This window comes from Chironomus tepperi, unplaced genomic scaffold, assembly GCF_022539635.2.
Source record: "Chironomus tepperi strain 1889 unplaced genomic scaffold, CSIRO-AGI_Ctep_v1 contig_430, whole genome shotgun sequence".
Classification (NCBI taxonomy): domain Eukaryota; kingdom Metazoa; phylum Arthropoda; class Insecta; order Diptera; family Chironomidae; genus Chironomus; species Chironomus tepperi.
In genome coordinates this window covers 173,143-194,972 of record NW_027226552.1, presented here as the reverse complement: position 1 = coordinate 194,972, position 21,830 = coordinate 173,143, and the positions used below count along the sequence as shown (strand labels likewise).

The window sequence follows — 21,830 nt, the reverse complement described above, 5'->3', positions numbered from 1 at the left end:
TACATCAAAGTCAATTCGAACTAGGATTGGATTTTCGGTCATTTCTCCACCTTGTGCGTTCCGGGCTAGTCAAAGTCAAGCTTTAGCAATCAAAAGCCCATTTATGATAATATCTTACTTGCTGTCCTCACTTAAATAGTTGCTGCAGATTAAAGACATACATTTATTAATAAATTTACTTCTAGTTACGATAACAAGTTATGCTAAATTAATTTCCAAGACTAAAAGCTTTTAATAGAATTTAATCTTTGCTAGGCAAGCCTTCAGTGGAGATTAGTGATATTTAGATTGAAGAATAAGAAATTCTTTTTTTCCCACGTTTTGTAAATAAACTTTTTATAAGGAACACGAGCCCAAGATTGTGCTTTATAATATAGGTAAGATATTTGAAAAGGATGTTTTGTGCGGGAATCATTAAAATTATGAATTAAATATCAATAGGTTTTTGTACTGTGCAAACATAGTCTAAGTGTCTATAAACTTTTCATAATAACACCCACAAGAACTTTAGATTTCTATTTTGGAACTAAACGTCTTATGATCACGAAAAGTTTAAATTTTCAATTAAAAGGCACTAAAAGGTTGTCGAGAAACTAATTAAAGTGTTCTTAAATTGTAAGAGCAAGCTGTTGCCTGAAGAGTTTCTGCGATCCTAAATGTTCTTATTTAATACAACCTGCAGACGGTTCTTACGTCATGTTGTCCAAATATGATGTCCATAATTTACCGTAAGACAAGATGCAAGGAATTTCCAAAACCCAAAAAACAACAAGTTTTTAAATCAACAAAGAAGCCAAATCACAGTAAACATTTGATTATCATTCATAAAGATATTATTATTTTGTTATTAAGCTTTTAAAAATTCCGGAATGTTCTTTTAGTTGCTAAAAATACATTAATGATAGGTAATTACTTGACCCCTTAAATACTTAAAAATACTGAAATAATAAAAGAAGGCAGGCGTAAATATTTTCATTGTTGTGGTCATATAAAGTGTAAATAAATTTGTGTTATAAAGTCATTGGGTTATGAATGGCTGGGAATTTGTTTAATGGATGTGTGACTCATTCCCGAGTGACAAAATTGAAGAAGACTCTGTTTTGTTTGTTAGGGCACTGCTATGTCGTCTTATTAACCTTGATTGCTGAATTCCATTCATTTTTACAACGACAAATGTGATTTTCTGCATTGTGCCCCTAGGGATAGACATAAGTCAGTCTTTGTGATCAGTTAAAGTTTCTCAAAAATCAAATAGTTTCTTAAAGTTCCACCAAATGCTTAAAAACAAGAAAGTTTCTGAAAAACAGTCGAACAAGCATAATTTGCTTATATTTATATTTATACCGTGTTCCATGTGTGGCATGTGCAAGTCAAGCGATATTAAACAAGCAGACACAATCTAAATAGATTCAGTAAGTTTTATGTCTGCAATGCTCAATTTTACGATGGAATTTTGAATAGAATGTAAATTTCAGGAATTGAATTGCAAGTAAATTCTTAGAAGACCTTGAGGATATATTTTAATTTTTTCATAATTTGAGGTTATTGGACGTTAAACAACATTTAAGAGATTTAGTCTAGATCTACTAGAATTTGATACAATTTGAAATACAAGCAGCTCAACCATGCCTCAATTTAAAAATTCATAACTGTGTTCTAGTCATTAAATATTAATTTCTAATTCTCATCTTCTCTTGTCTGTTCTTTCAGTGAACCATCAACATTAACATCAACGAAACAGAAAACATCAACCTTGAGGCATAACAAGCATAATTATACAGACAAACTGGCTGTTTGACGTTGTGCCAAACAATAAATATTTGCAAGAAGACATAAAAAACTTATCAAAAAAAAAAGGCAGAAAAGAATTGCTTCCTCATCGAAATTAAATATCGCAAATTGTGCTGTGCTTTTAGAATTTTTATTCAAATTGTGCATAAGACCTAGAATACAGTCATGTAAGTTAAATAATGAAACATTTTTCCGGTGTCCAACAAAGAATCATGACATTTTAAAAGAACTGAAACGTTAGTGACAAAAAAAATATTAAAACAATTTTTAAACTTAAGTTAGTGAACCAAAAGATTTACAAAAAATACAACAAAAATAATAAACAGACTCAACAATGCGTAGGAATAGGTCATCATTTACATTTCCTGACTTCTCGCTGCGACGATTTTTGCTTCAAGCTCGTGCAGCTCGAGGTAGTCCAACGCTTGGAAATCGCTGTGATATTGAGAAAGCCGCAAGTAGTACGAATAAGGCAGAAAAGTCAAGTTCATCAACGTCCTCCAACAAGGTAAGTTTTTCATGAAGTTATTACCATATTATTGATTATTCGGACATGCGATGGTAAGCTATTGGACGTAGTGCAGCATTTCCCATGGTTAAGGATTTGCAATATTTAAAGACTATCGCATAATGACTGTAAAGTTTTTTGATGAATTATTCAGTTGCATTAGTTTTGAATATTTTATCATTTTAAATCTGATTTTTCTACGTGTCAAGAGAAGTTCTAGTGGAATTATGAATTGTTTTATTTATAATTTAAATCGCTGATCCATCCGAGTGTTAAAGTATTAAGTAGGTCGGTGTAGACTTCGATTTAAGTTGGATTTGTACAAAATTGCAGGACTGATGGCAAAGAACGCAATCCTGCAACTTTAGGCGAACAATAAGGTGCAGCCAGAGAAAGCACAGTATTTTCAGGCTTGCTGTTCTTGACCGAACCCTAAATTTAAGTTTTGAGCATCATTTTAAGTGACAGAAATGCAAATTTTGAATTCACGATGTAATTTACATATTCCTATACTCAAGTGCAACTAAATTTGCTTATTGAACGTCACATCCTTTAAACTTCCACAAAAGTTGTTCTAAAAACTGCACTCTTCCCTCAAACAACCCACAATATCCTTTAAACTTTCATCCAATCTACATAAATCCATACACCACAATTGCTTTTCATTTTACATCCGCACTAACCATTATAACAACAATAACTCGCGTTATAGAAATAATGAATGAAAATATATGCTAATGTAATGGTTCTGTTGTTTCATAAATCAATCAGCTGTGTTGTGTCCTTCATGAACAGTAAAGAGGAAATTTTTTTTTGCGCTTTTTCTTGTTTTCTTTTTATAATTTACGAGCTATATCATTTGTACATTGTTAAGTGTATGTGGATTGTATTGTAATGCTACATTAATTTTTGTGAATGAAGTATTTTCGTTATTTAAATGAGGATTTTCAAGGGCAATTAAGAATTTTATCATTTGTAACATTTTAATCTTTCTGAGGTCATTCTGAGTGGGGAAGCAGAGGTTTCAGTATCCGGGTGGTCCTTGTAACGACTTAAATCATCAAATAGGATCATTGTCGCGTTTAGAGTTAATCCATAGCTTGTAACTCCTTCTTGAAGCAACTTCTGTGACATAAGCGATTTCTATGGCATGCCGGCATCGACCTCGGTGGCTTATGCCCAACATTTGACCTCTAAAGCTATTCTTAGACATTCCAAACAAATCCTCCACAATTTATTTAAGAACATTATTAACTCAACTAATTCAGCACATTACTCTTTGTCTTTAAAAGTAAATACAATATTATATGTGCAAAAAAAAAAAAATCACATCATTTCCATTTAGTTAGTCAACAGTTCTGGAAATTCATCTTGAGAACATTGAAACAAAAGCCAGACAAGGAAATGGCATAAGTTATAAATGTTAAAATATATATAATAAGTGTAAATATTGTCATAAAAAACTCTTTTGTGTGATGAATAATTAAACAATCAGCATTAATGAAATCAGATATCCGGATTGAGATGTGATTGAGAATGTAGAATGAGACGTGTTTGTGGCAACAAAAGTTGAATTAGCGAAGAGACACGGAGTATGGTCACAAAATTGAATATCCTCAGTTATTTTGAATGTATATCCTTATGGACACGCTCATTTAAGTGACTGAACTCACTGTCTGCTAAGGATCACAGTGTATTCAGTAAAAACTGTCAGAATTCCCATAATATATACTGTAGCTTTGACACAAAATGTCAAATCGAATCAAATTTCTACATAAATACTCAAAAATTTCCATAAAATTCAATAAAAGCGCCTCTCATGCCTCAAAAAAATAAGCTCAATAAAGGAAAATTTGTCAACAAGTTGTTATTTTCTTCCGAATTCAATTATATGCTCACTTGTCACATAATTGCTACTTATGAGATAATTTTCTGTGTTCCTCAATGATACTTCTGCCAATAATAAATTTCATAATAACATCAAAAAATTTTTGCTTTCGATGTCACATTCAAGAATGTTTTTGGAGAAAATAAAATTAGATTTCCAAGTATGAGAAATCTCGACACTTTAGAGCTGCTGAGTGGGAAAAAAGTTTTCAAAACAGAAAATAATCAAAATCATGTCAGGAAAAATTTGAATTTTGCGAGCGTCATTTTGATGGGGTTTATGATACGGTAAGCATTATTATTGAGGTTTACTTAAAGAGGAGGTGGAATGGCTTGTGATTTCAAGAATTAAAGGAATTGAGGAATACTCAGTCCAGATTTAAATCGAATCCGGAACCAATTCAGACTCATGTTGGCATTTTTCATCAATTAATCGATCTGTCCTTCTTTGATCCTTAATATGCCTTCCTGGAAATCACACGCATCAGAAATTGCCATAAACTTGGCACCAGGCCGCCTGAAATCAGGTCTGAGACCGAATTTCATCAAATCTGGTCTAAATCAATTGTCACGTTGTCCTGTTGCCAAATTTTCAATCACTTATACCCTGTGTGCCTTCCAGACTCAAAGTCAAAAATCTGAAAATAGTTAAAAAATCTAAGAATTTTTGTCTACGTACCTGCGACATACAATGTATATAATATCTCACTCATTTAGAAAAGTTCTTAGAAAAACATTACAAAGTTTCAAGTTTTTAATCAGATTTTTGACATAATTAACACTTCAAAGGCATCAGACTGTTGTGAAACACAATTTAGGTGGAATTAATTAATGAAATGATTCGCATAATTGCCTCATTATGATACTTACACGAGCTTCCAAAATACAAAGGCTGGAAAAAATTTCTATTTTTTGATGCCATGTGTCAAAAAATTTCTGAAAGGCTTAAGGTTGTCATGAGAATTTTGAAAAGACAAGGCATGCAAAGCTATGTGATTCTGGGAACCATGAAAAAATAAACAAAATTAGATTTTTTGCATGCAATTTGCTTATTAATAGTAAATAAACGTTTTGATTATGCAATCTTACATTCAGCACATTACATGTAATGTATGAATAATGTAAACAACTCAGTTAAATTAGCATATAAAGTTCTAGTAAATAATATCTGACTATAATTAATTAGTTTTACTGTATTTATAAAATAGGAATTATGGGAATTTATTGCAATTCGCGTACATATAAAAGGTCAACAAGTGTGGGAGTGCAGTTGAAGTTTGTTTACTTGATGCTTCTGTTTATGACGTTTGATATAAGATGAGATAGATGCATGTTGGTTTATAACTATATTTAGCATTCAGCATCAATATTTAATATATTTTTGCAACTTTGTTAGATTTAATGGATGTTGCTGTCGATGATATAGAAATAATATTAAAACTACTTTTTAGAATAATAGCTTCAGGATATAAGTGACATTTCCATGAAAATTGTATTTCAATCTTAATTAGCACATGTCGATTAATCGGCAATAATCTGACATAAGGACGTGATGTCTCTAATTTTGTTCCAGATTCGATTTATGTGACTGCAACCTAAATTAGTCTAAAAGTTTACTATTTAAATCTCAGAAATTCCCTTTTAAATCAATCTACAAAAAATGTTTTAAATTCCCCTTTAAATTTCCTTAAAAATACAACCTTAAATACCTCAAGAAATACCAAAAATATCAAACTCAATTTCAACTGAAATTGAATGGAAAAATTATTTATTTAAGACAAATTTTTTGCAACGTCAATATTTTCTGATTATTTTTACTAAGAACTGTTTTCATTTCATTCTGCTACATTTTTCCAGACCTTTTTTCATGTGACTTTTTATTCAACTGCTGTGAAATTTGACCTTCATTTTCAATGTCCTTCTTAGAATTGTCCATAAATATAAGTCAAAACAAGTATCGGATTTTTCATTGAATTTTGCTTTTTTTGTAGAGATAAATCCTGTCTGATGATATTTAAGAATAAAAAAAATTGGAGTACGTTTGGGGCTGTTCACTTGTTGCTTAACGTGTGAGAGCACCCTCTCTCATCCCTCCTTAACCAAATCCGACATCAAGTTTGGAAACTCTAGCATGGAGCCTAATTTAAATCAAATGCGGCACCAATTCAAAGTCACTCCAACGTGAAGCCGGATTATTAATCAATTTTTGCTATTCAGGCTACCTGTTACGTCCCCTTAATAGAAATTTGATAATTCAGAGTCAAAAAAGTCTCAATTTATCGTCTCCATAAATTTCCTAATAATATCATTTTCGAAAATATCCTTTATTTTCTGGGAAGCAATATAATAACCTGCATAGTATGTCTGGGAGTATAATTGATTCAACAGAAATTCATACTTAATTCTGAGAATCAATTTGTTGACAAAAAGCAACAAATAATCGAACATAAAAAGCTTTTTTCCAAGAAAGACTGATGAAGCATTTAAATGTAATAATTTTTGGGGCAATAAACTTGAATCCATGGATATTTTCATTCATGAGGACAATCAGCTTCGAAATTAAAGACGTCCATCGGAGCTCCTTTAAACAATCAAACTAATTTTACATAATTCCGACTTCCCTAACCTCAATTCAATAACATAACCTCAAACATTTGTGCATATGAATAATAAATCGCTTCCAATGACTTCCCTATGGCTTATGACAGTTTAAACTTCCGAAGAATTTTTGCATGTTAGATAATAACTTTATTATTTAATGTTCATGCTATTCATTGAGAATATATCATTGAACAGTGTCAAATGCGATTAATGGAAACATGCGATTTAGTAATTTTATATGCTCATTTGTTACATCTTACTGAGGCACTGACAAAACGATTGCGTCACCTCGATAAATCATTGAAAATTATTATTATTGTATTTTTGTTTACAATTTTCCTTTTATAAATATTTGCAGTTTGTTAGTTTACTTTTGAGAGGTTTCATGTTTTCAATTAACTCAATTCCTGTTCATTTATCATCGCCGCAATGACGACGATTAATTAACTCACAATACAATTTTCATTTTCTCACATTCACACGAAATTATTTCCACTCATTACCGGATATCAAGCACAATTAGTCAACAATCTACAATCGTTTGATTGAATGTTGCTTTTTTGATATTTATCAATCATCCAATAACAAGTACAAGTAATGTTTTTGTGAAAGTATTGATACAATTTCTACGATTAATTAATGAAATTAATTCGAATTGCTGTGACTGAGGGTATTTAGGAAGGAAATTGAGGTTAAATTGCTTGAAAAGTTAAAGTATTTACTGGAAATATTAGTCAACAAATTTAGATTTGTCTGTAAGGAATTAGATAATTAATTGAAATTATCAAGAATTTCCTATGCTCTGCTTTCAATTACAGCGCCTACATACAATCAAATGCATAGCAACATAGGCTGGCTAGATGCTTAAAAATCGTGTCTTGTGCCAAAACAAATTTGTAATAAGGCTGGAGGTCGATTTTTTGAGAATTTTATATGAAGTTGAATTGACTTTTTAGGGTGTAGCCATAAACGGAGAGAGGGGAAGGGGGTCCTCTTCTCCTTTTTTAGGGGTTTGGTCAAAACTGAAAACACCCCTGTGACCTCGAGCTCTGTCATTCAACGTCTTTAAGAAGCTAAGGTTAAGTAGATCCCCAAAAAACATTCATATCCTCCAAAAAGCTATTCTTATTGCCACCCCAGTATCATATCACAACCTAATTAATTCTTCAATCACAAACACTCACCCACATCGTTAATTATGTTCAATATTTTCTAATAACTTCTATTCACTTTTTCTTGCCATATTGTGGCCATCAATTCACTTAATTAAAATGGCAATGAATGAAGAAAAATGACTCAAATTTCCAACAATTCACATTCATTCACAATCTTGAAGGAATTGATAAGACGTATTGACTTTTTGCCCTTAAGATAAATTTTAATTTATGCAATTTGTCATGAAATTCTCGGCTTCGTTGCTTCATGCAATTTATGAGATTAAAAATTCATTTTGATGTAAACCTCCGGGGTGTAATTTTTCACTCGAGTGAGGAATTTTATAGGTGGAAATGGAAAATTGATTTGTTGGATTTTTCACGTTTAGCTTTTGCATGTTTAAAAGCTGATTTTAGATTGCTTGGTGGAAAAATTCAATTTATTTTGAGATTTTTTAATCTATACAGCACAAAACTATCCAGTTTCGACATCAAATCTCAATCTTAAAGCCACTACCGTTGTCTGCCACCAAAAACAATAAACAGTAAACCGACTAGACACAAAATGAATTACGTCGTCTTATTATGTACGTCACTAACTTGATTCAAACTACTTCTCATTAAATATGCAAGAAATACAATAAAATCTTGCAAAGAATACACAAAAGAATGATGAGAAAATTTATTCCACGACGTCTGCGACACAAGCAACGCATTTAAATATATTAATTTTTTAATTTGTCATAAGATTATATTTTTAAAATGTTAAGGAAGACATTGATTGATTCATCGTGAACAAAGTCCTTGCTTAAGACTAGACTTAGAATTAAGAACTTCAAACGTAATCTGACATGATTTGGACAGTCAAGTCATTTGCATATTTAAGCTCTCGAGATGTACTTTGCTTGTTTGGATCAATCTGAGAACGCCTGGTAGTCCACATGCAGTTCAAAGCTTGATCGATATTCAAATAGCCCGAGATTGTCTAAATCTCAAGAATTCGTCAAAATCGAGACATGGGGAATCAATACTTACCTGATTCCAGACCTAGACAATAATCTATGTCTAATCCTAGTAGCATCCATCCTTTAACAAAGTCTTCCTCAAGCATTTACGCCTTAAAAACATTCCATTTACTCTATATGTCATGTAAATATAAATCTTACTGCTATAGCCTTGGAAAACACATAAAACTCTGCATAATTTTCTTTTATGGTCCACATGAGACTGCTTGTTTCTCAATCGTCTTACACCGATTCTGTTCTATAACTCCAAAACATCAATTCCATTAAGAACCTTCTTGTAACATTCAAAATTATTCAAATCCGGCTGAAAATCAAGTTTTTTTAGTTGTTTTAAAATTCAAAATATTTTCATCTGTAAAAATATATATTTTTGGCAGTAGTTTCTGTAACTGCAAAGCATCAGCAAGCTTCATGCGTCCGAAATATCATTTAATTTTGGTACGGGAAATTGCTAAAATATTTAATTTATTCATCATTTCCTTCTTTTTATTTGTTTAATTACAGCACAATAATAATAATAACAATACTAATGACAGTACATCGCAATGCTCGGGTACATCCACAAATACCGATCGTGTTTCATTTGTGTTCATTGAGAAATCGCCAAATTGTAGCCGTAATAAGTCACAATCAACGACCGTAAAGGTTTGTGAAAATTTACAAGAATGTCAACTGTGTTATATGAAGTACGAGCAGCCCGATGATATGTATACAATGTTAAATTGTAGACATTCAGCATGTCGAGTATGTCTCGAAAGCTATCTGACGATTGAGATTACGGAATCAAGAACTGATATTGGTAAGATTTTTAAGGATTTTTAAATATAATTTTAAAGGTGCTAATTAAAATTTCAATAACATTTTAGCATGTCCACAATGTACTGACTCCATGCATCCATCAGATATACAAACTTTGCTCAAACCGCATCCGAACGTGATATCAAAATATGAAGGTAATTAAATTTCAATTTTCACATATTTTTTGCATATTCAATATTCAAATTGGATAGCGTATTTCCAGGAATAATCTGTAAAATATTGAATGAATATTTAATGTCATATACCGAACGATAGCAGTGCATATCCATAACAATTTAATATGCCCTTGAGCTATCCAAGGTTGCCTCAAACTCTTTTTTAATCTGTTTTCAAATCTCATTTTAGACTTTATGGTTCGTCGAGTTCTCCTCGCCGATCCCGATTCACGATGGTGTCCGGCACCTGATTGTAGTTACGCCGTCATAGCAACTGGATGTGCATCATGTCCACGTTTAAAATGTGAACGTCCGGGATGTAATCTACAATTTTGTTATCATTGTAAGGCTGAATGGCATCCGGATCAGACATGTGATGCAGCACGCGCATCACGTCATAGTCCAACGAGACAAACATCTGGAAGTAGTCAGGATTCTCAACATCGTATGTTATAACAATATTGCATGTGACACTTAATAATATAGATTAATGATAAATCACGTATTATTTCATTTTGTAGGTGATGACATAAAACCATGTCCTAGATGTCAAGTATTAATAGTCAAAATCGATGATGGATCATGTAATCACATGGTCTGTGCCGTATGTGGAAGTGAATTTTGCTGGCTGTGTAAGAAAGAAATTACTGATTTACATTATTTGAGTCCATCTGGATGCACATTTTGGGGTACAAAACCGTGGTCGAGGAAGAAGAAATTGTTATGGCAATTGGGAACGTTGGTCGGTGCACCTGTTATGATTGCTCTAGTCGCAGGTATTGCTGTACCTGCTATGATTATTGGTAAGTTGATGGGGAAGTCATTTGCAGATGCTTAATATTTGTAATTACTGAACTATCCCGAGTTGTGTTCCACTCGAGGATGTTCAAGGCCGAATAAGGACAGCATCTGTGGATGGCATCAACCACATATAATTCAAATTAATCCCTTTAATACTAACATAATCTAAATTAATTTTCTAGGAATCCCAGTATGGGTCGGACGGAAGTTACATGCCCGCTACAAGGGTGTCAGTAAACACAAAAGGAACTGTGCAGTGATGGGTGGAGTCGCAGCATCGGTAAGTTGAATTAGTATGATTACTTTTTGTACGATGCATCTTCAAGCAATGCAAGAGTTTACATCATAAAGAGATTATAGCTTTGAGATAGTAATCCCCTTATTGTTGAATGTACGGTGCTGTAACTTCATCATAGTACAAGTCGATTATCGTATATGTAGTGTAATCTAGTGAGAAGAGCTTCTCATCTTAAAAACCACTTACAAGAATTTTTTCAATTTAATATCATCGATAAAATTTTTATAAATTTGTTAGAAATAAATCCATTTAATCTACTTATTGAAAAATATCATAGATCCAAACGTTTCATTTTAATTCTCCCTAGATATCCAATACATTCAAGTAGTTCTTTCGGTGCGAATGTTTCTCAAATTCCTCTCAAAAGACGTAAAATTATCTTCTTGATACTGTCTATCTTTAGAATTGTCACGCGAGTCTCTTTGGAATTTCGTATGTGGATGTAGTTATGTCTTTGGACATTCCTAAGCATTGATGTCCGAGTATTGCATTACGAGGACAGTATAGAAATAGATTAAACTATTTTGATGACTACAATGTAATAAATTATTGGGTAATTTCGTATTAATTTTGGGTAGACATTAAGTTTATCGACCTACAAATTGGTGTCTTGAGTAAAATTAGAATCTATCTATAGGATGTCTTAATTTAGAATAATAATTAATGATAAGTTCAAGAATGTCAGTATCTATAGTCTATTTTACGGATGTTATGCAGTATTGACGTTATTTCTGTTAGGTGTAGGTGGTCATTATTCAATTTCATGCTCATTAAGGCTATTTTGATGCCTTGAGGTAGCTATGATATTGACCTATCTTAAATTCTGAATTTTTATGAGTTTCTTCATGATATGCAATCGACTCTGATGGATTTTAAAGCTTTTTTGTCTTAGATTACTCGATTCCTTGTATATAGACGACTAATGTCGTCATGATGTGACTTTTCGTCGTTAGAACTTGATCTACAACTTGACAATTGAAACACTCCTTTCGGATTAGATTCTGTCATATTATACTTTGTACTGAACTTTATCGAAAGCTCTGACGTTAGTGGCTACTTAGTCTATCTACATAACATGACTCAAATGATTTTGAATCGAATTCTGCTGCAATATTAGAGCTATTGTCATTTTCTAAGTCTTCAATGATCTAACAATTCTCTTTAGACATTCTATACATCCTACACATCATACTCTTCAGTATCCTTTCAATATAGTCACAAAAGATATGAATATTAACCCTAGATAAACATATTCATACATACTTCCCATCCACTGAACTGTTATATGAAGTAATAAGTTCAATCATGCTGAAAATAACCCAATCATAATCAATAAATAACTTCCATCAATGCATTTGGCCATAAAAAATTTCCCATCATAAAAGATTCATTCCATTTCGAGTCCGTCGACCTCGAATACTCTTTTACGACTTCAAGGACATTCTTGAGTAGAATAGAATGAAGTGATTCTAACTACCTCAAAATGCACCCATCCTTCGAACCGGCAACTTTATTTTACACTAAAGTTTTGACTGTATTTGTTTATAGTAAAAAGCTTCCAAGCTGGAAGTGATGCTGTGGACATGCGCAACACTAAATTCTCTCTTTTTTAAGTTCTCTCACATACGGCAGTAAAAATCTGCATTTTTATTCCATTTCGATGACTTCTTACTTCTGCTTGATATATTTTATGATTCAATAAAGAATTTGGTACAATATGTTACAATTATCGTCAATATCCGTCCATACTGACTCATCCTTATCATTTTAAGATTGATTGAATATGTCATTAAATTTGTCTGCATTAACTCATAATGTTATCTTATATAGACAGCATTTCTTTGATTGAGACTGACTGAATGTAATGGGCGGAAATGAAGATTCATAAAAAATCACTTTTGAGTATCAAAATTTATTGACACAATTGTCGTGGGTCGAATGAAGCATTTTCATTATTATTATTGACTATTATAGACACAATTCAAAGAAAGAATAAAGTATGAAAAAAGAAGCAAAAAAAGGCCTGTGCCTGAGCTTATATTTCCTCATAAAAGTTATTCATGTTGATATTTTCAATGGCAATGAAAATGTTACATTTTGTGAGTCCAAATCTCTTCTTTATGGTATGAATGGCAAGCATTCATGAAAAAGAAGGATTTTACGTAGATTTTGCGATAAAAAAAGAGTTTATTGTGTTCTGTGTGTTGGCTGACGTATTTGAGGATTGTATAGGATTGTAGCTATTTTGTATTAATTGATGCTATAAAGTTGTGGCTTGTTGCTCTGAAAATAAAATATTTAGACTGGGTTGTTTAAATTGAGTAATTGGGTTTTTGGTGTAAAGCAAGCATTCATGTCAGAGCTTTTGAAATGGTCTTTAAATTGAAGCTTTAATGCAATTTTCCAGCAGTGCTTTAATTTTCTGAATCATTGCTTCAAAAGTAACTCTTTTAATATATCGTTACTTTAATTTATCAGAATCAATGCTTTTAAATTGATGAATTATTCAAGTCAACGTTTCAAAATGGTCAGTTTATTGAGTCATTGCTTTAAAAGTTGTAGTTTATCAAAGTCAACACTTCAAAGTTGTCAGTTTGTTGAGTCATTGCTTCAAAACTGCAATTTTCTCGTTTCCCTCAACTTTGCTGTCTCTCATATTTAGTCATTGTTCTTTGGTCGATGCCTGAAATCTGAAAAAGCGTTCCATTTCCTAAAATACAATATATTCAACCAAATTTTATTCACTTAAAATCCATTGAGAACTCAGACATCTGTGACACGAGACTATCCAAAATAAGAAGAATAGAGAAAAAAATTAACAGACAGAGAAAAATTTTGCTTGTAATTTGATTTTTTTTGCATGTACCAACAACTGTTTCCACATTCTTTATTATTCTATCGCTCATTTTTCCATCTCTACCATAATTAATTATCCATTTCTATATCCATAATTAACATTTTTCTCTCTCTTGCTCACTAATCTACTTAAACATATCGTTATCATCAAATGCAAAAATTTTATCCTCATGAAAGTCATGAAGGACGTCAAGAAGACGCTGTTCAGTTTCTTCATGTCCCAAAGCGACGTCAATTGAACCAATGCATAAGAGAAATGACAGCAATTGAGATTTTCTATGGATAGACATAAAAAAAATAAATTGAACATTAGTTATTAATGGCCATAAATAAGTCAATGACTCACCTAAAGTCGCAATCCATTTTATTTCTACTGTATTGCAAATCAACTTCAATATCGAGTCCTATCTTTCCGCAATTACTCCTCAATAGATTGTAATACAGGTCAAGTAATTTTGTCGTATGTTGACGTCTTATACATGATGGTAATGACGATGTGATAAGCAATGCAATGTCATTTGTCGGTCGACTATATGTGATCATTTGCCAATCTAATATCGAACAATTGTCATTATAGCTATCATCGGGTGTTTCCTTAAACAGGAGATTATTACACCAGAAATCAGTATGAGTAATAAGACCCATCGGTTCGACTGGTTGAAGAAGATTTTCGATGAGAGATTTCGTAATTGGACGCAATTGATCGAGAACTTGAAGTTCACGTTCAAAATTGCCTTTTTGTTGGAGGAACTTTGACAGTTGTGGGAGTCCTTGCTCGAGGAGTTGTTGGTAGCTTTCCGTTGCCTTGTTGATTTGGAATAGGAACTAGAACAATTAAATTGAGAAAATTTTAAGGTTATCTCTCCTTAATCCATCAACTAATTCTATTAAAAAGCTACTAAACATTAAGTTCCGTTGCTACCTTCATCATAAATGTTTTTAAGGTTATCGTAAATTTTTCTGACCCCATTTATTATTCAATTAACTTACCGAGTACTTTTCATTTAAATCAACTTTTTCCTTGAACTTCATACCCAATGATAGCGCATGAACAGATGCTATGGCCTTGATCGCATACTCAGCTTGCTCTAGATTCAATCCATCGACGAAATTCATGCCCTACGATGAAGAGTAATGAATAATATTTTTTTTAGAATATTTGCATAACATTATAAGATAAAATGGGATAGGGTATGGTTTTGAAGTTGTGATATAACTTAAAGGTTCCACGATGGGTGGCTGATTGGTATTGACTGATTGAATTTGACACAACAATGCATCTAGTACATATTTCGAAATTTTCAGCTCTAAAATCCATTATATAATCACATATACCTCAATATAATCCAATTCAATTTCAAAACCACTCTACATAGCTGCAAAACTGTATAGAATTTCAAATTAAATTAAATTATCTCATTCATACCTTATATCCCGATGACCGCATATCCTCCAATACTAAGATAGACTCAGGCGGTTCAGGGCTACCAGTAGCTGGTAATTTACCGGGCGAGTAATGCGTATAGAAACATTTTGGCACACAAATTGACATTTTTTCACATCCAGGCTTTATATTTTGATTTTGAAACTCCATAAGGTCGGGTAGAACGCGTGTATAGAATCGAATTTCACGTAAATCAAATTTTGCCTCGGTCACGAAATACCGACTAAATGGATCGTGCGGCAAAAGTTTAATAATAAATTCAAGTTTCTCGCTATCACTTCCAATGTCAGATGATGCAATTTCCGTCGGTGTTGAGCCGATGTTGTAAGTTACGGACACGGCAAGGATGTCACTTAAGTTACTAACGCCATCCGAGCATCCTTGTTTGGCTGAGAAATCAGCAATCTTTATATCATTATTTGTGCAGTGATGAGTCTTTAACATCTCAATCAACCAATCTTCGTTGACTGGCCAACTGTCCGAGCTTACTGAATCCTCTTCCGTATCCGTCATGATTATTAATTCTACTTAATGCGATGTGTATCTAAAATAATATAAAAGTAATTAATTAGATTAATTAAATGGGCAAAAAAAAAGTTTTTTCTATAGAAAAGTTCAGCAACTGTCATCCACTGAATAGCCAATTACTAACTGAATAATTTCTCATTTACATTTATCAAATGAAGATAGAAACAGCAAAAAAAAATTTGTTTTTATTCTCAGCTTTTGGATGTGACATGACCGTCCTCCAAAAACAATTATTTTGTCAGTTCTTCTTCTTTTCTGTCCCAAAAAAAAAAAAACATTCATTCTGATGTTCGTTGGGATTGTTTGTTTAGGAATTGATGGTGGTTCTGAGGTTGCAGGCTATGTTGACATATGCCAGCTTTGAACTTTTGTTCAAAAAAATTGAAATTCAATTCACTTATCACCCTTGTGTCCATAAATGACGATGATTTATCAATTGAATGTCAATAAGTGCACAAAAATGAGATCATTGTCATCATTTATATCTCCTACATGTCTCATTTCATTTATTTTATCCATCGTCACAATTATTTAATTAATTCTCAATATTCACGTCACATTCTCATTTGCCATTTTTTCTTTCTATACTGTTAATGATTTGTGGATGTGGATGTCTCTGTTGGTATAAAATAAGAAGAAGGAAAGAGGAAGCTTGACTTGTAGACAATGCATTTATTGGTTTATATACTTTAGTTCTGGATGGATTGAAGAGAGACTAATCCTCATTATTATTTCAAGCAGCACACAAAGTGACTCGTATAAGTTTTATGTTGAAGTGCAGAGTTGTTGGGCGTTGTTTGAAGATTTGGGGTGGATGATGATGGACATTAGAAGTAGTTTTGAAGGGTTTTGTTCATAAATCAATGAATTGGAGTTCTAGAGCTCATCACTAACTTCAGGAGAGCGTGTCTCTGGCTCAAGGTCAGATTTAATGAAATATGGCCTCAGGCCAGTGTCAAGACGATTTAGGCCTAGATTTTTGGACATTTCAGCATCATATATGTTCTAAATAGGATGTTCCAAAGACCAAAAACAAGACCCAGACTTCACAAGCTGTCCTAAGTCCATTTCAGTTCAGTTTTACTTAGATTTCGTTCCTATCTTCATCTCGTTCTCCACTTAGTCAACAAAATTTCAATTAACAACTCCCAATGACTTAATTTCCAAGAAAACTGATCAATTCCATGACTTGACATATCTTTAAATTATATCAAGATCAATTGCCTTCATATTCATCTAAGTATGACTCAGTGTATCAAATTTCATTTGGTATTTTAGAATGTCGTCAGTTATTGAATCAAGTTTCCAATTTATGTACTCAATTTAAAACTTTCAAATGTATTGAAATAATTCTTAACTTCCTAATAGCTCATTAATAATTCAAATAACATAATCTAGATAATAAATACAACCTATATTCTGGGAAATACAACCCTGCATAAGCAAATGGGACTGGAAAAGTTTGAAATAACTTGAACAAGTTTCATCTATTTTTGATGGAAAATTTACTAAGTTTTTAATTAATTCGATTTACTCAACATCAAAAATTATCTTTCTAGTTAAGTTTAAATTAATTTTTCAAAAACTTTTCATTCATAATTTTAAAGACTAGAACATTAACATTTATGAACAACATGTTTGGGCGTATGTTGGGTTAACCAGAGCTCTTATGAGGTTTTTATGGTTTTATTTTAAAATTAAACACATCAGACCTGATGAAATATTAATTATGGATTCTTCTCTGCCTCGATATGATGTGGATAAAATTGTTATAAAAAGAATAATAAATGAGAAAAAACTCTTTGAGCTTTAAAAGAATTCCGTTTTGGAGAGAAATTTTGCTATTGAGGAAATTAAAAATGGAAATCGAATCTTTTTTGATGTAGTTGATAATGTTGAGGGATGTTAATAATTCATGTTGACAGGTTTGTTTTTACTCTTTTTTGAATGGGGTGTCTTTGAGGTGTAGTAAAGTTTTGAAAATCTTGTTTGGAATTTTAGTTTAAGAGGATTTTAAAAGGTTTGTGGTGTCATAATATTGCTATTGGTTTTCATTGATTTATATTCTAATTTTGAGTTCTGTTACTAGATCCAGGAGAGAATTAGAAGAAGTAGAGGTGGCGTTATTCACGCCCCAACCTAATTTCACCAGATGTGCACATTTATAGTGTCACAAGACAACTTGATAATTGATTAAGTTGCAAACTAATTCGACCTTCATCTTGTTGTGATGATATTTAATTATAATAATTATTTAGCTTCATAGAATTTGATTATATTCAGCCTTCAAACTAAGGCAATCTTTCTTTGAGCATTTTCTAATGAAATTTATATTTTTTAGTATTTTATGGGGTTGAATCAATGCTTGAAGTTGACTTGAATTTGGTATGACATCGATTTATACAAAATATGAGTCAACTTCAGACTCTGGAATGAATTTTGCCATAATTGTGTACTAATGTGTGCCTTGAGGATCTAAACCCCCATTGACATAGAAATAATGATTAAATCTACAATAATATAGACCCCCATCCACCCCAAATGCCCTATTTATCTAAAAAAAACATCAAAATTTTCAAACAGCAACCCCAAGTCCACATACCAAAAGGAATCATTTTTCATTCGTGAATGGATCTTTCTTTTAGAATAAGCGTTTGAAAAATTGCTTGCTGAAATACTTCTCATTCAACTCACAAATCTGTTTATATTTCATTCACTTAGCAGATGATTTATTTCATAGATCTCTCTGTGGACTCTGAAAATTTTTCCCGTTCTCGCATTATCAGAAAATATTTATTGTGCTTTTAGGCTCGTAGAATTGAAAATATGAAATATTTCGGAATATTAATGTCTTGAAAATTTATGATATTGAGGCAAAATGTGGGTCAAGTTTTGGGTTAACATTGGATTGTTTTACAAGATTAAAAAGGGATTTTTTGGATATAGCAGGGGGTATTGGGGTCAAATCTCCCTAAAACTTGAAGATTCTCATCAATTCCCCATGCATTTTTGAGAAAAAAATTCAATTTAATTCTCACCCCAATGAAAAAAATGAAAATTCTGGAAATGCCTATGACCCCCCTCTAGGGACCCCCCTCATCGACAATAAGTATGCAGCCTACTTCTTCGAAAATTTTTTCATGTACGTCAATAAGAATAAAACATTTCAATTCTTATGTATTTCAATTTTTTCAAATAAAACTTTTTGGATATACTTCAGTCATACTTCTGAGGAAAGAATTCTACTTGATGTACATCAATTTTTCTCTCAACAATAATTTTTTTTTTTCTGTTGTTCAAATAAATTTCCAAAAATAAAATGCTGAAGAAACAATTCTTTTTGTGTACTTCAGCTATCCTCAGGAAATAAGAACAGAATTGTTAGGAAAAATTTCCTGAGAAAAATTTCATAACAAAAAGCATTAAAAACTTGAAAATTTTGTGATGTAAAAGAATTTTTTTCAAGGATGAGAAAAAAAGTTTTCGGTCTATTTGGAATTGGTCTTCTTAGAAGGAACTAAGATTCAAGACTTTTTATGTAAATTGAGCTAAATTTTTGATTTATCTTTCTACTTAAGTGCGATAAGTGCTTGATTATTTAGGATTGGTATGGTCTAGGATTATTTAACTATTGTGAAGATTTATTCAGAATTTTAGGTAAATAAATAAAAATTTGAGGATAAGCTTATTGCCTTAGAAACTCATTTGAGGAGCTTTCAAGTATAATTGGACTACTTAGTAACTTAAATGACTATTTCATCCTTAAAATCTTTCGTTAAATCATTCAATAAGTAAGTTGGATGAACATACTCATTTATAGCCTTAACTCAAACTGATGAGCATACTCATGAGTATGGTACAATTGACCTCAACTGTATCCCCCAGCAATCCCCATCCTCACCTAACCCAATTCAAATCTCATAATTCTAAAAATTTTCACAGCCATTTCCTAGATTTTTATCACAAAAAGCTCGCTCTTTCCCACATTATCATCATATTTCCACCAGAACTCCTCCAGCTTTTATGCCTTGACCTAAAAAAAATTATCACACACAAAATCATCGACTGTGAAAAAAGAAATTATCCTCCCGTCTACAAATATTTCTAGTTATAGATATCCGTTTACTAAGAACACGCAGAGCATAAACTTTTTAACTTTTATATGATTTTTTCCCTTGACTTGTTCCCCAATATTAGATAGGAAACAGAAAAGAGGCGGATGAACAATGAAGAAGAAGCATATGAAAGATTCATTCTATCCGTACGCGTAATGTTGGGGAGGAAAATCAATATCCTCACTCTTCTCCTTCTTTTTTTCATACAAGTATGATGTACAAAAAAAAAGTTTTCATGTTTTGTCTCTGCCTCTTGTCAATTTTATTTCGCTTATTATTCTTGTTCTTTGGAGCAAAATTGTTGTTGATTTTACAATTTTCATCAGCTTTTAATGGAACAATGACTTCTTTTTGTTATTTTGAAGGCTTTTGTTTTTAGAAATTGGTACTAATTACAAAAGAAATTGGATATTGTTAGTTGGTTGCTCTTAAAATGATTAGATTGTGAGGTTTTACGGTCTTTGAGGGTGGAGTTGTTGTAGAATTTTTGAAAGATTTATTAAATCTGACCCTTATTTTTTCGATAGAATTGGATTGATGTCGTTTTATTGGATTTATAGAGAAGAATTTTAAGTTTAATTGGATTTTTTGGGGAGCTTTGCTGATGGAGCTCTTCTGTGAGCTTTACTATGAGAATATGGTGGGTCTCATGATTTACACAAGCTAGATCTTAAAAATTATTAAATTTTCGAGAGGATCTTTTAGAGCGAATTTAGATAGGCATTTAGGTTCAAACTCCACCATCACTCTTTCTTGCTACTCTTCTGACATATCACGGCAAGTTCTACAACTGTTAGGCTTGTAGCTCGACTAATCTTAGCCTGGTCCACTCAGCATAGTCGATTTCAAGCTCAAATTCTTAGTAAACCCAGATCAAATGATCTTAGTCATATATAAGTCTCTAATCTATAAAGATCCAGATCTAAGTATTACATGTGAACATTTCTGGTCCAGATCTGCCTCCCTATTTGATAAAAAAGCTATCAATTCTACAGAATATTCTTTAAAGCTCCAAAAAAGAGTCTTCAATAATTCATGACAATCCAGATGCCTAACAAATTTCCTTCTAATTCAATTATTTTCTCGCCTGACTTTTGCCCGTCAATTTTCCGTTAATCCACATCTCAAAACCCCACGAAGCGTCATTTTATTATCGTACAAACTTTCCTCTTCATCAACCAATTCCCTAAACAAACTGCTCACGAATATATTTTTTGTTCAGCAGCACATTCTAATCGTTCTTTGACAGTTCCGTAATTGTATTATTTAATTCCATGTGTTTTCTTCAACTTACTTCTTTCTTTCTTTTTTTACTTCTTTTCTTCCTCAATTAATTCAAAAACAATACGAAAAGTTATCGTCACTCAATAAATCACTAAGCCTATAATGATATTTCATAGAATTTTTATTAATGTGTGATTAAAGCAATGAATCATGCACAACAGCTTTTACTGCTCGATTCTTTGTGGATTTATGATTGATCACTTATTTTTTTTTATGCTGCTGATTTGGCTTAACACGCACTTAGTCCATAAAAAATATTGAACCACAAAATAAAATTATAAAAAAATGCGTGAAATTTAATTTTTTTCTCTTTTTTTGGTGAGTAAAATTAATAAAAAAATTTCCTCATAATAAATAGCACGTCTGATGAGCTCAAGAGATGTCGTGAGACTGAAAGCACTAACGTTTTTTTGTATTTTCGTATGCTTCAATTCCAGTCAGACGATGTATGTAGAAATTGGGAGCATGGAAAATGCAGAAATGATTGTTGTATTAGTGAATGAAATTCTCATCTACATACTTACTTGGGTGGACTGGATGCATGCATGTTGAAGAAAATTTTCT

The 21,830-nt window shown here is 32.1% G+C and overlaps 2 protein-coding genes across 6 annotated transcripts in view; one reads left to right on the top strand and one right to left on the bottom strand.

Moving 5' to 3' along the window:
• Positions 1-21,830, top strand: part of LOC139097742 (E3 ubiquitin-protein ligase RNF19A-like) — a 61,233-nt gene that overhangs the window by 33,058 nt on the left and 6,345 nt on the right. For 4 of the 5 annotated variants that reach the window (XM_070649692.1, XM_070649694.1, XM_070649695.1 and 1 more), the window contains 6 exons: positions 1,711-2,299; positions 9,471-9,765; positions 9,833-9,919; positions 10,131-10,385; positions 10,462-10,743; positions 10,924-11,021. In XM_070649692.1, the coding sequence (XP_070505793.1) occupies positions 2,126-2,299; positions 9,471-9,765; positions 9,833-9,919; positions 10,131-10,385; positions 10,462-10,743; positions 10,924-11,021 (1,191 nt within the window). In that variant the 5' untranslated portion in view covers positions 1,711-2,125. Of the gene's footprint in view, positions 1-1,284; positions 1,413-1,710; positions 2,300-9,470; positions 9,766-9,832; positions 9,920-10,130; positions 10,386-10,461; positions 10,744-10,923; positions 11,022-21,830 lie in introns of those variants that run through there. The other variant, XM_070649696.1, reaches the window with a different exon arrangement.
• LOC139097758 (uncharacterized) lies at positions 13,885-21,642 on the bottom strand. Its single transcript, XM_070649719.1, has 5 exons — positions 21,277-21,642; positions 15,322-15,883; positions 14,886-15,014; positions 14,242-14,720; positions 13,885-14,171 (listed from the first exon to the last, which is right to left on the bottom strand). The coding sequence occupies exons 2-5, from the start codon at positions 15,850-15,852 to the stop codon at positions 14,021-14,023; spliced, it is 1,290 nt and encodes a 429-aa protein (XP_070505820.1). The 5' UTR covers positions 15,853-15,883; positions 21,277-21,642; the 3' UTR covers positions 13,885-14,020.

Bases quoted from the DNA above. Each gene is read 5' to 3' on its own strand.
- LOC139097758 (XM_070649719.1), bottom strand. From the start codon at position 15,852: ATGACGGATACGGAAGAGGATTCAGTAAGCTCGGACAGTTGGCCAGTC. The intron at 15,015-15,321 runs GTATGAATGAGA...TCTTCATCGTAG, and splicing joins TGCGGTCATCGGGATATAAG to GGCATGAATTTCGTCGATGG. The intron at 14,721-14,885 runs GTAAGTTAATTG...TAATTGTTCTAG, and splicing joins ATTTAAATGAAAAGTACTCG to TTCCTATTCCAAATCAACAA.